Source organism: Arachis ipaensis, chromosome B07 (assembly GCF_000816755.2).
Source record: "Arachis ipaensis cultivar K30076 chromosome B07, Araip1.1, whole genome shotgun sequence".
NCBI lineage: Eukaryota > Viridiplantae > Streptophyta > Magnoliopsida > Fabales > Fabaceae > Arachis > Arachis ipaensis.
The window spans coordinates 55750791-55765484 of record NC_029791.2 but is presented as its reverse complement, the minus strand read 5'-3'; the positions used below and the strand labels follow the sequence as shown (position 1 = coordinate 55765484).

General features: G+C 43.2%; 1 protein-coding gene across 1 annotated transcript in view; it reads left to right on the top strand.

Annotated features, from left to right (window-relative positions):
- LOC110264216 (replication factor C subunit 5-like) overlaps window positions 1–14694 on the top strand; it is an 87061-nt gene that overhangs the window by 19080 nt on the left and 53287 nt on the right. Inside the window, exon 4 of the mRNA XM_021105887.1 lies at window positions 7219–7314. Within this exon, the coding sequence (XP_020961546.1) occupies window positions 7219–7314 (96 nt within the window). The remainder of the gene's footprint in view (window positions 1–7218; window positions 7315–14694) is intronic.

Here is a 14694-nt window from a genome sequence, read left to right as displayed (position 1 = left end):
ACAAGCCGACCACCAAGAATAGGCAAATTCGCTAATTACACGCCCCTAACAGCACCAATTAACGAGATATACCACCAAATAGCAGATCGATGCATCATTCCAAAAGCCCGACAACTCAAAGAAAGGACGGGAGGCAGCAAAACCCTCTATTGCGACTACCACCGAGGTTACGGTCACAAAACCCAAGATTATTTCGACCTTAAAGACGCCCTCGAGCAAGCCATACAAGATGGTAAACTCCCAGAATTTGCCAAAATCATTAGAGAACCAAGACGTATGGAAAGAGACAGGTCGCCGGAAAAAGAAGGGCATAACTCGAGAACTCAAAAGCAACCCCCCAGGGAAAGCCCAGAGGAAGACCCAACCATCATAGTAAACGTCATCACAGGCAAGGACGTATCGAGCAAATCAAAACTAACAATGAAAAAAGATCTCAAAGTAATGGCCGTCAGAAACCAAACTCCAACCACTGCGGCCGACAAGACGATAACCTTCTTACCAGAGGATTGCCAACACGGGACCTCGGCCGAAGATGCCCCTTTCGTCATCTCAGCCAGAATCGGAACAGGACTAGTACGAAGGATACTGGTGGACACCGGGGCAGACTCGAACATCCTCTTCCGAGGAGCCTTCGACAAACTCGGGCTCCACAACGACAACCTCCAAACACACCGCAACGGTGTCACGGGACTCGGAGACAACTTTCTCAAACCAGACGGCTCAATCACCCTTCCCATCACCATAGGAACAAGCAACCAAAAGAAGACAGTCCTATCTGAATTTGTAGTCCTAAAAGACTCCACAGCCTATAACGTGATTCTCGGAAGAAAAACAATCAACGACTTCTCTGCAGTCATCTTTACCAAATACCTCCTCATGAAGTTTAGAACCGACGACGGCTCCGTCGGTACCATCCATGGGGACCGAGAGGTCGCAGCCGAATACGACAACACCAGCCTAGCTCTAAGGAAGAAATCCCGAGATGTGGCTGGGGTATTCCTAGCCGACCTGGATGCCCGCCAAGACGACCAACCCAGGCTAGAACCAGAAGGAGACATGGAAAAGCTACAGCTTTACCAAACATCGACGGATTAGTAGATGCCGCATCCGGCCACCGATACCTCAGCTTTATGGACGCATATTCCGGCTACAACCAGATCCCGATGCACCGACCAGAAGAAGAAAAAACAGCATTCATCACCCCAGACGGGACATACTGCTACACAGTGATGCCCTTCGGCCTGAAAAACGCTGGAGCCACCTATCAAAGACTTGTCAACAAGATATTTCAAAACCTATCCGGAAGCAAACTAGAAGTCTACATAGACGACATGCTCGTCAAGACCGAATCCGGCAAGTAACTCACCAACGACCTCAAAGTCATAATGAACACCCTACGAAAGCACTAAATGCGACTCGACCCGGCAAAATGTGCCTTCGGAATGGAGGCAGGGAAGTTCCTCAGCTTTATGATCACGCAACGCGGAGTTGAAGCAAACCCGGAGAAATGTTGCGCCGTCCTCGAAATGACGAGCCCGAAAAACCTTAAAGACATCCAAAAGCTCACCAGCCGATTGACGGCATTATTACGCTTTCTCGGGGCATCGGCTCAAAAAGCGATCCCTTTCTTCAAACTAATGAAAAAAGGGGCCCCTTTCAAGTGGGAGACGGAATGCGAAGAAGCGTTCTAACATTTCAAGAGAGTCTTAGTGGAACCACCAATTCTCGCCAAACCCCAGACAGGAAAAACACTCTACCTGTACCTCTCCATAACGGAGGAGGCACTCGCAGCAGTGCTCATCTGTGAAAACGAGAAAAAAGAACAAAAACCCGTATACTTCATAAGCAGAGTCTTACAGGATGCGGAAGCTCGCTACTCACGCTTAGAAAAACTGGCTTTCGCACTCCTTACAGCCTCCCGACGCCTACGACAATACTTCCAGGCTCATTCCGTGACGGTCCGAACCGACCAAGCGGTCTAGCAGGTACTACAAAAACCCGACCTAGCGGGCAGAATGCTAGCATGGTCCATCGAACTATCCCAGTTTGATATCAAGTTCGAACCCCGATACGCGATCAAAGCACAAGCCATGGCCGACTTTATCGCCGAAATGACACCAGGAGACTCCACCCCCGAATCATGGAAGCTACACGTTGACGGCTCCTCGAACATCACTTCCGGAGGCGCCGGGGTCATTCTCAAAAGCCAAAACGGAGTCGTGATCGAACAGTCAGTACGATACGAATTCCCACTCTCAAACAACCAGGCAGAATACGAGGTCCTCTTGGCAGGCCTAGCCCTAGCCCGGGAAGTCGGAGCTAAGGTCCTAGAGGTAAATACCGACTCACAGGTAGTCAGCTCCCAAATTAATGGAGACTACCAGACACGAGATCCCCTACTCTAACAATACTTCGCCAAGGTAAACAAACTAAAAGAAGGATTCGAGCACGTTACCATACAGCACGTTCCTAGGGAACAAAATGCCAGGGCAGACCTACTTTCCAAACTAGCCAGTACCAAACCAGGACACGGTAACAAATCGCTAATCCAGGAAGTCGTTAAGTCACCCTCTGTGTCAACGACAACCAACGCTCATCTGACACTCTCGAACCAAGGATCTTGGACCTACCCTATCCTACAGTACCTCCTTGACAGAACACTGCCGCCGGATCCCAAAGAGGGAAAACGAATAAAAAGGGAAGCCGCCAACTATACCGTTGTCGTAGGACAGCTATACAAACGTGGATTCTCGCAACCCCTGCTCAAATGCGTCGAACCTGAGAACACGGAGTACATACTCCGCGAAATCCACGAAGGTTGCTGCGGCCACCACGTCGGAGGCAAAACATTAGCCCAAAAAGTCATCAGGGCAGGCTACTTCTGGCCCACGGTTATCCGGGATTCCATACAAATAGTTAAAAGCTGCGACAAATGCCAAAGGCACGCCAATATCCACCAAGCCGCCCCACACCAGCTCAGCATCATATTGGCAGAACGGCCATTCGGCACCTGGGGGATTGACCTCGTCGGGCCCTTCCCTACAGCACCCGGTCAACTCAGGTACCTCATCGTTGCCATAAACTACTATACCGAATGGATCGAAGCCGAACCCCTGGCCTCCATAACGGCAACCCAATGCCGAAAATTCCTCTGGCGACAGATCATCACCCGATTCGGGATCCCCGAGATCATTATCTCAGACAACGGAACCCAATTTGCTGACAAAAAGTTCAGAGAATTTTTGGAAGAGCTACGTGTATCTCACCGTTTCAGCTCAGTAGAACACCCCCAAACAAACGGTCAGGTGGAATTCGCGAACAAAATAATTGTCAAAGGACTCAAAAAGCGGCTCAACGAAGCCAAAGGACTATGGGCCGACGAACTCGGATCGGTCCTATGGTCATACCGAACCACACCTCAAACGACCACGGGAGAAACACTTTTCCAATTAACATACGGGGTGGAGGCGGTCATCCCGGTAGAGATCGGAGACCCAAGCCCCAGAAAAACAGTCGGAGGTAACGACGAGGAAGCAGAACGAGACCTCATTGACGAAGTAAGAAGCATAGCCCATCTCAGAGAGCTAGCCCTAAAAGAAAGAATCAGCCTAAGATACAACCATGGAGTCATCCGGCGAGAATTTGCAACTGACGACCTCGTCCTACGACGAAACGACATTGGTCTCCCGACCCCAGGAGAGGGAAAACTCACCTCCAACTGGGAAGGACCATACAGAATCAAGGCTACAATCGGAAAGGGAGCATACAAACTCGAACGGCTCAACGGCAATGAAGTCCTGAGAACATGGAACGCCGCCAACTTACGACGATATTACACTTAGACCGACCTCCCTAGGTCACCCTTTCCCTTTTTGGTTATCGTCCTCTCCTCACTTATCTTCCCATTTTTTACGAATCTTAAAATCTTTTTTAATTTTGCTTAAGTATCAATCCCGGGTACTCTTTCCTGCCACACACGGAGGGTTTTAACGAGGGCCACCCATCAATAAAAATTCCATCAAAGGCTATCCCTATATTCTTTATTTTTTTTTAAAATGTCCCAAATACGGAACAAAATCACGGCCACGACTGGAGGACCGATCACCCTCCAGGCCCATAACACGGATATCCACGAAAATCCGACCACACGACGGTCCGCTCATCCCAAACAGGGAATGAAATAAACCAAAAAATGAAATAGCTTCAAACGGAATATACAAAAGAGGCCCGAACGGCCGAAAAAGTCGTTAAACGAAACCCGAAATTACGAAGTCACGGTTACACGGCCCATGGCCAAACCAAAATATCCAAAATACAAACCAAGTCTAAAAGCAAAAATGCAAAATTACAAGAGTTAAAGCTACTCAAGGTCGACTATCTGGCCATCATAAACGGTCTTGAACGCTCCCATCACGGACACATCCACACCCGGAGCCAACACCAGAGCCTGTGCCTTCATCGTCTCCTCAGTAGCAGTAATCGCATCCTTGGCATCAGCCAGCAACTCCGTTTTCTCCCTCTTCAAGGCAGCAACCTCGGCCTACAGAGCCTCAAACTCACCGAGAAGCACGGCAGCCTGGGAACCTGCATTAGAAGCCTTTTGCCGCTCCTCACCCAGTTGGGAAAGAAGTGAAGTCTCGACCTCGGAAAGCCAGAGAATTTCTGCCCCGGCTTCCTCAGAAGACTTCACTGCCTTCTCCCTCGCAATCTCGGCAGCCTCAAGCTTCTCCTTCAGCTTAACCATCTCAGCCTGAGAATGGAGGAGTTTCTTATCCAACAAGCCAACTTGAGCCATCATGGGCTCAGCCTTCCGAACAACGACAGCAGACCGAAGGAGGGCACGATACACCGACTTGGCCTGGAACGAAACATCGCAGCCATCAAAAAACGGCTTCGTACCAGGCATCAAGTGTTGATCGATAAACCCCAGGGCATCGAAACAACGGTCTATCACACTAGGCACCAAACCCTCTTCCTCGAAAGTCTCGCTGCTCGGATCCTCAGGCCTTTTTCTTTTCCGAGAAGCCTCAGCAGCCGTCACCACGACGACTTCAGGCGAGTTCGCAGGACCAGGAGAAACTTGAGCGTCGGCTCGCTCACCCAAAGAAATTACCTCCTGAGAAACTGGCTGAGAATCCACAGCAGGATTGGAGACAGGGGTAGAAGGAGACGAAGACCCCTCCTCCCGACCCATCGCTGCCTTCAACCTGGCCATTGAAGTCAGCCCACCAGCCATCTCAACTGAAAGAAACCAAAGAAAAATCAAGTTACAAAGTCGGGAAAATAAAACATAAAAAAATCAAGAAAGGGACAAGGCACACACCGATATACGCCCGACAAGCCTCGGGATCCCCCATGACATCTCGAGGATTCAACGGACGCTCGCCAAACAAATGCCATAAAACGTTGGCAACGTCCTTATCCTCCTGAGATAAACCGTCATAGGTGAACTTAGTCAGAACCGACGGGCCAGCACGGAAATTCCAGTATGTCGGAAACCGGCGTACGCCCTCCGGCGACAGCCAAAACGGATGATGCCCCTGGACGGGGCGCACCTTAAAATACTCCCTTTTGAAACCATGAAAGGAATCCTCAAACAACCCAAAAATTCAACGATGAGGCTGAGCACGAAACGGCATATATCCTTTCTTATGCTTCCCTTCCTTAGTCGGGAGAGTGCATAAGAAAAGAAAAAGGAAAACAGGAACAGAAGCCGGAAGATCGAGATACCGGCACACCAACTCGAAAGACCGCACGACAGCCCAACTATTCGGATGAAGCTGAGGAGGCGCCACGGAACACCGACTCAGCAAATCCTGAACAAATGGCGAGAAAGGAAACCGCACGCTGAGCCGAGTGAACATCGACTCGTAAACCCACATCCAGTCCGGAACAGTGGGCGAATGAAGGTTTAAATAGAAAACGCGCTCATCGGCATATGGAAGGGCAAGCTCGTACTGCCGCTCCATATTGCTGCCACCATAAATCGCCCCCTGATCACGGAGGCGTTGAAGATCGGCCTTCGTCATCCGTGACAGAACGCCCCACACGTCGCTAGTCACCCAAGTGTAGCGAGCGGGGACGCCCCTGGAGGGGGCTATGAGAGCACCAACACCCTCATTTCTCCGCCGATGCATACCTAAAACAAGGAGGAGCACCACCATCAGCCTAATAACCCTACGCAGAAGCAAGAACAGAAACTTACCACTACTGCTAGTCCAACACGGTGGTGCACCGCCATTACTAACCAAACACAACCACACTCAGCCCCCTCAAAACTCAAATACCACCGCCCAAAACACAATACAGCAAGGAAATGACAAAGCAATGCATGGCAAATACAAAACGACAGACGTATCACAAAAAAAAAAAGAAGAAAAGCGAAGCATACCAACCTGGAAATGCAGAAGATGATCCTGGAAAGCTTGAAGAAACAGGGACAGCAAGCAAAAGAGAACAGTATCACAGAGAAGAGAGAAGATTTTTCAGAAAAAAAGAACGAGGTATTGATTCATTCCACACACCTTATACCTCTCAGATCCATTCTGACTTGAGCATCGGAGTGTCTTTGCAGGTACCTCCCCCAATTGTTCCAGTCAAGCGACCCGGCTCCGACCTTGATCCGCAGGTTCCCGATTCACCCTTCAACCCATATCGGAGACATCTCGTACATTTATCAAATTCATCTTTATTTGAGGGTTTTTCCTTTTAAATACGGAGCTAATCTTGTTTTTAGAATAATGAATTTTTATTTTTATTGTTGATTTTATGCCAAATAAATTGTTTTTTTAATGAAAAAAGTTTAAAAAAAAAAGAAGTCTAGATATAAAATTTTGGTCTAATTGATGCCTACATGTAACTTTTAAATAGTTATTACCTTTGTCATGTTTTAAAATTTTTTTTAGAACTATTTTGTTATTTTGATCTTTAGGAATATTTTTGTCAATATTTACATTTTTTTTAATTTTTTATGATTTACTTATTCTTTTATAATTGCATCCAATTAAAAATCATCATGTCAGTAAAAGTAAAAATAGTGTATTATAGAAATAGAGAGGAAAAATAGAATTATTTTAATTAAAAAATTATATAGAAAATAAACCCATAAATTCTAAAAATCACATGGCCTTACTTTGAGGAAGGAAATATTTAGAGAAATATTTGGTTTTCCCGCTTGTGTATCCAGTTACCTAAATGACTAATTACTTTAATTTTCAGGGATATCCTCGGAGAAGAAGATTTAATTTTAACAGGATGGGAATATGATATTTTGATTATTTCCAAAAGTATGCTGGAAGAGCAAAGTCCAAGACAGTAAGTAAATCTGTGACTTCTGAAAATATAGTTTTCTGTATGTATTTAACTATTTATAGCCGTGGCAAATGTTTAGTATATTAGACAACCAATTAAATAACAGAAAGAAATATGGTAATTTTCTGTATAAATTACATCTGGGATAAAATAGAAAATAAAATTATATTTTCCCACTAAAAAAGGATTGACTTGCTTCAAAATGGGACCGAGAAAAGTACTATAAACTGAATATACCACTAAACAAAGATTTAACACCAAATAAGGAAAGTCATTATATCTTAAATCAAAAGTCAACACCAGCAGCTAGAATCTTTTATAGTAAGTACACTTGAAACTGATGCTACTATATATATTTTCTATACCTGATATTTTCGAAAAATTTTAAAAATATCTCTTATATTTAATTTGTTTTAATTTTATTTCTAATATTTTTGATAATTTAAAATTTATTTTTTCGTTAATTTTTTGACAATCAACTTATGATTTTTTTTTCAATTTTATCCCCTCATCTAAAACTGATAATGGATAGAGTATGTTGTAGACTCTACTCTAATTCTACCCACAGGTTAAAATTTTTTTTAAAACTTAATCTAAACTCTACTTACACCCTAAAATTCTCAACCCTACCTTACCCAATCCTATATGCAGGAATAACAAAACAATCACAAAGATGCACAAAACAAGCACATGCATGTTGCGGCTGCAAAAAATTCAGCAAGGTTTAGAGCACAAGCATGCTGCAAATCATCAAAATTCATAACAAACAAACACCAAAAATACAAAATAAACTTTCAGCACAATAAATTACAGAGAGGGTGAGAGTATCCAACTTGAAGTGGAGGAGGAGGGACAATCGACGGCTATGTGGTGATGCTATTGACGACAGATTACGGCTTTTATCGAGCGGGCAACGCAAATCACGGAGCAGCGGACGAGGTAGGGGATGGCACAGCGGACGCGAGCGGAGACGAGAGCACAGAGCAGTGGCGGAGAGGATAATGGACATCGCGAACAGGGAGAATGACGCGGTGAGGGGTGACGGTGCAATGAACAGGGAGAGTAGCAAGGAGGTGTTGCATCGACGCCGGGAGTTGCAGCGACGAAGGAAGAAAAAAGAACTTAGAGTTGTAGCGATAGAGAAATGAGGAAGGACTTATGGTTTTCGAGTGAAGAGAATTTGATAAACGGCGAACATGTGATATATGAATTTTCTTTTTAAGTTTTATTTTAATTTTAGGTTAACTTTATATAAAAAAGAACAAACGTACTAAATTACCAATTTAAATGATTAGCTAAGTAGTTACTTTGAGTTTTTTCAAAAAAGAGGTCATGGGTTTAATACCCACTTTCTTCACTGCACATAGCACGCACCATACTCTACCCTCCCCGCAGTAGGTTGGTAGGCAACCCCACTCGATCGAACTGGGTATCTGCGGATAGAGTACATGTTGCTAGCCCTACCCTCATCTCTGTACCCATTATCATCACAACACTTTGTCCATCAAATCCCCTAAAATCTTGTTAGCATTGCCAAGAAAATACATCATTGTTGTTCACAAGAACACTCTACTAACAGAACTGTGTTTCCAAAACAAGAAAACCCTCGTTCAATTTTAGCACCCTATGTACTCATCATCATCATAACACTTTGTCCGTCAAATTTCCTAAAATCTTGTTAGCATCGCCAAGAAAATACATCATGGTTGTTCTCAAGAACACTATCCCAATAAAATTGTATTTCCAAAACAAGAAAATCCTCGTTCAATTTTAGCATGTATATGGACACTTCGGCGATGAATGTCATGATGAAGATCCTACGAGGCAATAAATCTTGGCAAGGATCAATGACTTTGAACAGAGATCGACGGTGTCACCTCCATCGATCTCAGCATGATTGTCGTCGTGACCGTTGTGAGCTGAAGCAGATAGGATGGGGCGAAAGAAAAAGATGAGTTGAGAAGAAGACATGGCGAAAAAAGGAGAAAATGAATAATGAAATGAATATTTTGTTTTGAAGATTGATGTAGCGTAAAAGGAAAGAGGGTTAAATAGAATCAACGGAAAAGTTATTGATGAGTGAAATTTTGGGAATTTTGGATTTAAAGACTTCTTTGACAATTATAGTTAATAGATATTACTTACTTGAACAGAGATAGAAATTTGTATTCTCGAGAGGGCAGTAAAATTGAAAAAAAAATATATTGATCATGAATTGACTGTAAAAAGAAATTAATCGATATAATAAAATCAAAACATATTAAAAACATTAAAGTTATAATTAAAAAAAATATTAGAGATATTTTTAAATTTTTTTAAAAATATTAAGAAAAAGGTATACTTTATTCCTGTTTTGTTATCTTTGAGACAATATTATATAGTTGAATATAAAAAAAAAAAGCATGTTTCTTCAAAATCAACTCTTGAAAAAAATTTGAAAAAGAAAAAGTTATTGACCATATATCAATTTCTTTTTATCTTTAGCTCTGAGTCAATGTTTAGGTATAATTCTACTCTCAAAGAAGAAAAATGTTTAGGTGTAACTCTTTGTTATGGACCCACACAGGTCCAGCCCGATCACCCGGCGGGTTGGGGACACAGCCTCCGACCCATGCCCGAACCACCAGGATAAGGAAACCCGACGGGTCGTCCCCCACGCCCGACCCGGAGTAACACGCGACTTGCCACTGCGGCTCAAGTCACCACGCCCAGCAAACCGGTCGGGTCGGTATCCTCGGGGCAGCACCCGAAATCCCGATCCGAAGTCCGGAGCAACCTGCTTCTCCCACGTGGACCGAGACAGCTCACAGAAGCTTCTTGGCCAGCAGGCTAGGCCATTTAATGGGCCCGCCCAGCACAGTATATAAGGGGAAAAGTCAGCTCTCCCCCCAAGGTACACATCATCTTACCTAATTTGGCTATCATCTCGTACGAACACTGACTTGATCGTCGGAGTGTCCTTGCAGGTAGCCACCCCCCCATCCGTTCTACCTTCGGTGTCGCCAGTCTTCAGCTCACGTCCAGAAACCCGCACCAAGTCACTCCAGGGTCTCGCCCTCTCACCCTTTCTCCATCATCCGACCCGTCGAGTACCCGAGAACATCAAGTAACGAACATTAGCGCCGTCTGTGGGGACCCTGGAACATACATGGAGCGACTTCCCACGTCGGAAGAACTTCGTGAAGGAGGCGGGGCCCGCCTAAGCAGGGCAAGTTCGACAGCTCGTAGTGGCCAATAGCCACGATCCTCCGTTCAGCTAAACTAACCAATCTACACCAAGAACCCCCAAAGACGTCCTTTTGGAGAAACGGGAGCCGACAGCGCCAAGATTATGCAAGAGCTAAGACACAGAGTACAAAACCTTGAAAGGGAGCTGGCAGCGAGGAGTTGATCCCACGGCGACGTCAGTTGATCCCACGATGACGCCAGCCGATCCCACACCCGTACCCGATCCCCCTACCAAAGATACGAGAACAGAGAAAGGAGCCCAACAAAGCGCGATGAAGCGCATACACAGGCGACCACTCGACCTACCTAAGGCAGGTTCGAGAGCCTCGGGGAGTCCTGAAGAGGGAAAGCCAAGAAACAACAGGAACTCATCATCATGGGAGCCACTCCTTTCCACCCCTCAATCCTCAAGGTCCGGCTTCTGAAGAATTTTGACAAGCCAACGGGCATGAGGTACGATGGGACTAAGGATCCCCAGGAGCACCTTACAGCTTTTGAAGCAAGAATGAATTTGAATTCCCTGTTACGCTGGCCGGCCCAGGGATCCGATGGTTCAACACACTCCCACAAGGGTCCATCACAGCCTTCGCGGACATCTTCCAAAGCTTTCTATCTCGGTGCACAACACGCATAGCCAAGGCAAAGCACCCGATTAACTTACTAGGGTTACCCAAAAACCCGGAGAGCCGACCAGGAAGTTCTTGGACAGATTCAACGACGAATGCTTAGAGATCGACGGCCTTACAGACTCAGTTGCTAGTCTCTACCTGACGAACGGCCTGCTAAACGAGGACTTTAAGAAGCACCTCACTACCAAGCCTGTCTGGTCCATGCAGGAAATTCAAAGCGTGGCCAAGGAATACATCAATGATGAAGAGGTGAGTCAGGTTGTAGCAGCCAACAAATGGCAGCTCCCAAACCCCTCAACTCGGTAGGCCCCCAGGTCGACAGATACAAGGAAGCTCCTAGGGACGGCACCCTAGCCAAGCAACCTAAGCAACCCCCACGGGTAGGGAGGTTCAAAAACTACACGCTACTCATGGCGCCCATAGTGGAGGTTTACCAATAAATTGCAGACAAGGAAATCCTATCCAGTCCTAGACCATTGAAGGAAAGAACGGGAGGCAACAAAAGCCTTTACTGTGATTATCATAAGGGATTCGGTTATAAGACCCAAGACTGCTTCGATGTCAAAGATGCCTTAGAGCAGGCCATCAGAGAAGGATATTTGAGCGAGTTCTCCCGGCTCATCAGAGAACCGAGGAGACGGGAATGTGAACGATCCGAGGAAGATCGTAGCCGAACTGTCAAGCCAAGGCAAGAACCCATAGGGGACGCTGACGTTAGGATTTTTGCCAGTAAAGAATTTTATAAAAATAGTCGTGTTGTAGATATAGTCTCTAAACTAACAGAAATCCCTTCGTACAAACGTTTTGGTTGTCACAAGTAACAAACCCCTTAAAAATTAATAACCGAAGTATTTAAACCTCGGGTCGTCTTCTCAAGGAATTGCAGGGAAGTATGTTCTTATTATTGGTTATGGAGGTTGTAAATTGGGGTTTTGAGAATGAGGAGCGAATGGTTTAATTAGCAATTAAAGTAAATGAAGAACAAGTAATTTAAATGGCAAGTAAAATAAATAGATGACTGTAAATAAGCTTTTGGCAAAGTATGAGAAATTAGAGGTCCTATCCTAGCTATCCTTATCAATGATGATAAAAACTGAATCTTAATTCCACTTTGTTAACCTTTACTAAGATAAAGGAAGGTCAAGGGATTAATTGGTTTGATCTTCAAATCCTATTTATTTCCTAAGAAAAGATTGGAATTATTGAAGTTCAATTTAACTAACAAGATAACAATTATCAATCATGTTTGAGTTTGATAACTCCTGAGTTACTGATTTCTTAACCAAGACCAAAAGGAGAAAAGTAAATCTACGGGAATAAAAATGTCTTCAGATGGGAATAACAATAATGTAAATAAAAGAAAGAAATATTAAACTGAAATACCTCAAATAACATTAATTCAAAAGAATAATCTGTAACATAGAAGAATTCATAAATTAAATTGCAAAAGTAAATAAAAGGGAATATTGAACATGATAAAGAGATAATCCTGAAAGCGAATAAAATCCTAATTCTAAATCCTAATCCTAAAGAGAGAAGAGAGAGGAGAGAACCTCTCTGAAAACTAAGTCTAAATCATGAAAACTAACTAAAGTGGAGACTCTCCTTGAATGGATGCATTCTCCCACTTCATAACCTCTGGTCTATGCCTTCTGGACTTGGATTTGGGCCAAAAAGGGCTTCAGAATTCGCTGTGAGCATTTTCTGCAATTTCTGGTGCATGGCCTCTGTCACGCATCCGCGTGGGTCACGCGGTCGCGTCATTCAGAGTTTTCCTTGTCACGCGGTTGCGTCAGTCATGCGACCGCGTCATATGAGTTCTGCTTAAGGCGCGCGGTGCGTCAGTCATGCGGCCGCATCAATGCCTTTTCGCGCTGGCATGCGGCCGCGTCGCCCATGCGATCGCGTGGCTGTCAGTTTCTTCAAAAACTCTGTTTTGTGCTTTCCTTCCATTTTGTATGTTTCCTTTCCGTCCTTTAAGTCATTCCTACCTTAGAAGATCTGAAACTACTCAACACACTAATCACGGTATCGAATGGAAATAAAGGTAATTAAAATAATTAATTTTAAAGCATAAGAAACATGTTTTTCACATACATCACATAATAAGAAAGGGAAAGTAAAACCATGCAAATAATATGAATAAATGGGTGAAGGATTGAATAAATCACTTAGATTAAGCACAAAATATATCATAAAATATGGGTTTATCAACCTCCCCACACTTAAACAATAGCATGTCCTCATGCTAAGCTTATAAACTTGCAAGACAATTAATAATTTCAGCAGAGATATATGTTAATGAGCTATTGAACCCTCACTGGATTTTGTGTTTACTCTCTAGTCACTCAGTGTTTATTGGGTAAATTACTCTATTCTTCTTTTTATTCTTACTTTCTATAACTTTGTTCTTCATCTAACCAATCAACAATTATAGAATATAGACATACCAAAAATCATGAGGTCTTTAATTAAGGTTGTAATGGGCCAAGGTAAAGGTAAGGGTATATGTATAAGGCTAAGTGAGCTAATAAGTGAATCCTTAATTAGTCTAAGATCTCACCTAACATACATACTTTGTAAAGCAAAGCTTCTTTACCTGTTTTCTTATATTTTCCCACTTTTGATGTTACATGCTCATGTTTCAATGTTTATTATTTTTTTTATCCCATGTGCATTGTTTTATTTCACATTTGGGGAATTCTTTTTGTGTCCCCTTTATTCAACTACTGAAAAATAACACTTTTTTTAATGCACATGGTAATTCAATTATTTTGATTTCACATGAGCATGCTTCCCAAAACTTTTATTTTGAATTATTTTATTCTTTTCAACTTTTCTACCTTTTGTTTTTATCATCTATGTTCCCAATAGGTTTCCCGCACTTAAACAGTTACACAATTTCTATCTTAAGCTAACCAAGGATTCAACTTGGGATTTTTATTTTGTTTTTCTGCTTAAGGCTAGTAATGTGGCTGATAGAATAAAAGGGGGTTTAAAGGTTCAAATGGGCTAACAAGGGTGATGTAAAAGGTAGGCCAATTTGGGATAAGTGAGCTAAAATCACATAATGGCCTCAATGACTCTCTTGGTATATATTTCTATTCTATAATTGGACATATAGATTAAAACAAAGTAAAGAACATCAGAATAAATAAGAAGGGTGAAACACACAGGAATAAAATATTATGGTTTGAATGTAACCATACAATTAAGCTCAAAACTCACAGGTTGTGTATTCTCTAGCTCAAAAATCATTTATCAGTTATGTATGTCATGCAGGTTTAGTTAAAAATTCTCATTATTCTCAATGTAAAACTTAAGGTGGCTTTAAAGTTCTAGTGTTTCTCCTTGATGAAATGTTGTTAACTAACCAACATGTAATGCTATATATACAAGGTGTGTGGATTGTTTCTATTATGTTCAAGTCCCTAGTTTACTTTCTTTTTATATTTTCAAATTAAACTAAGCTATCTTATGCTAAAAAGGGTAAACTATACTAATTAATCCATAATTTCTATAACTA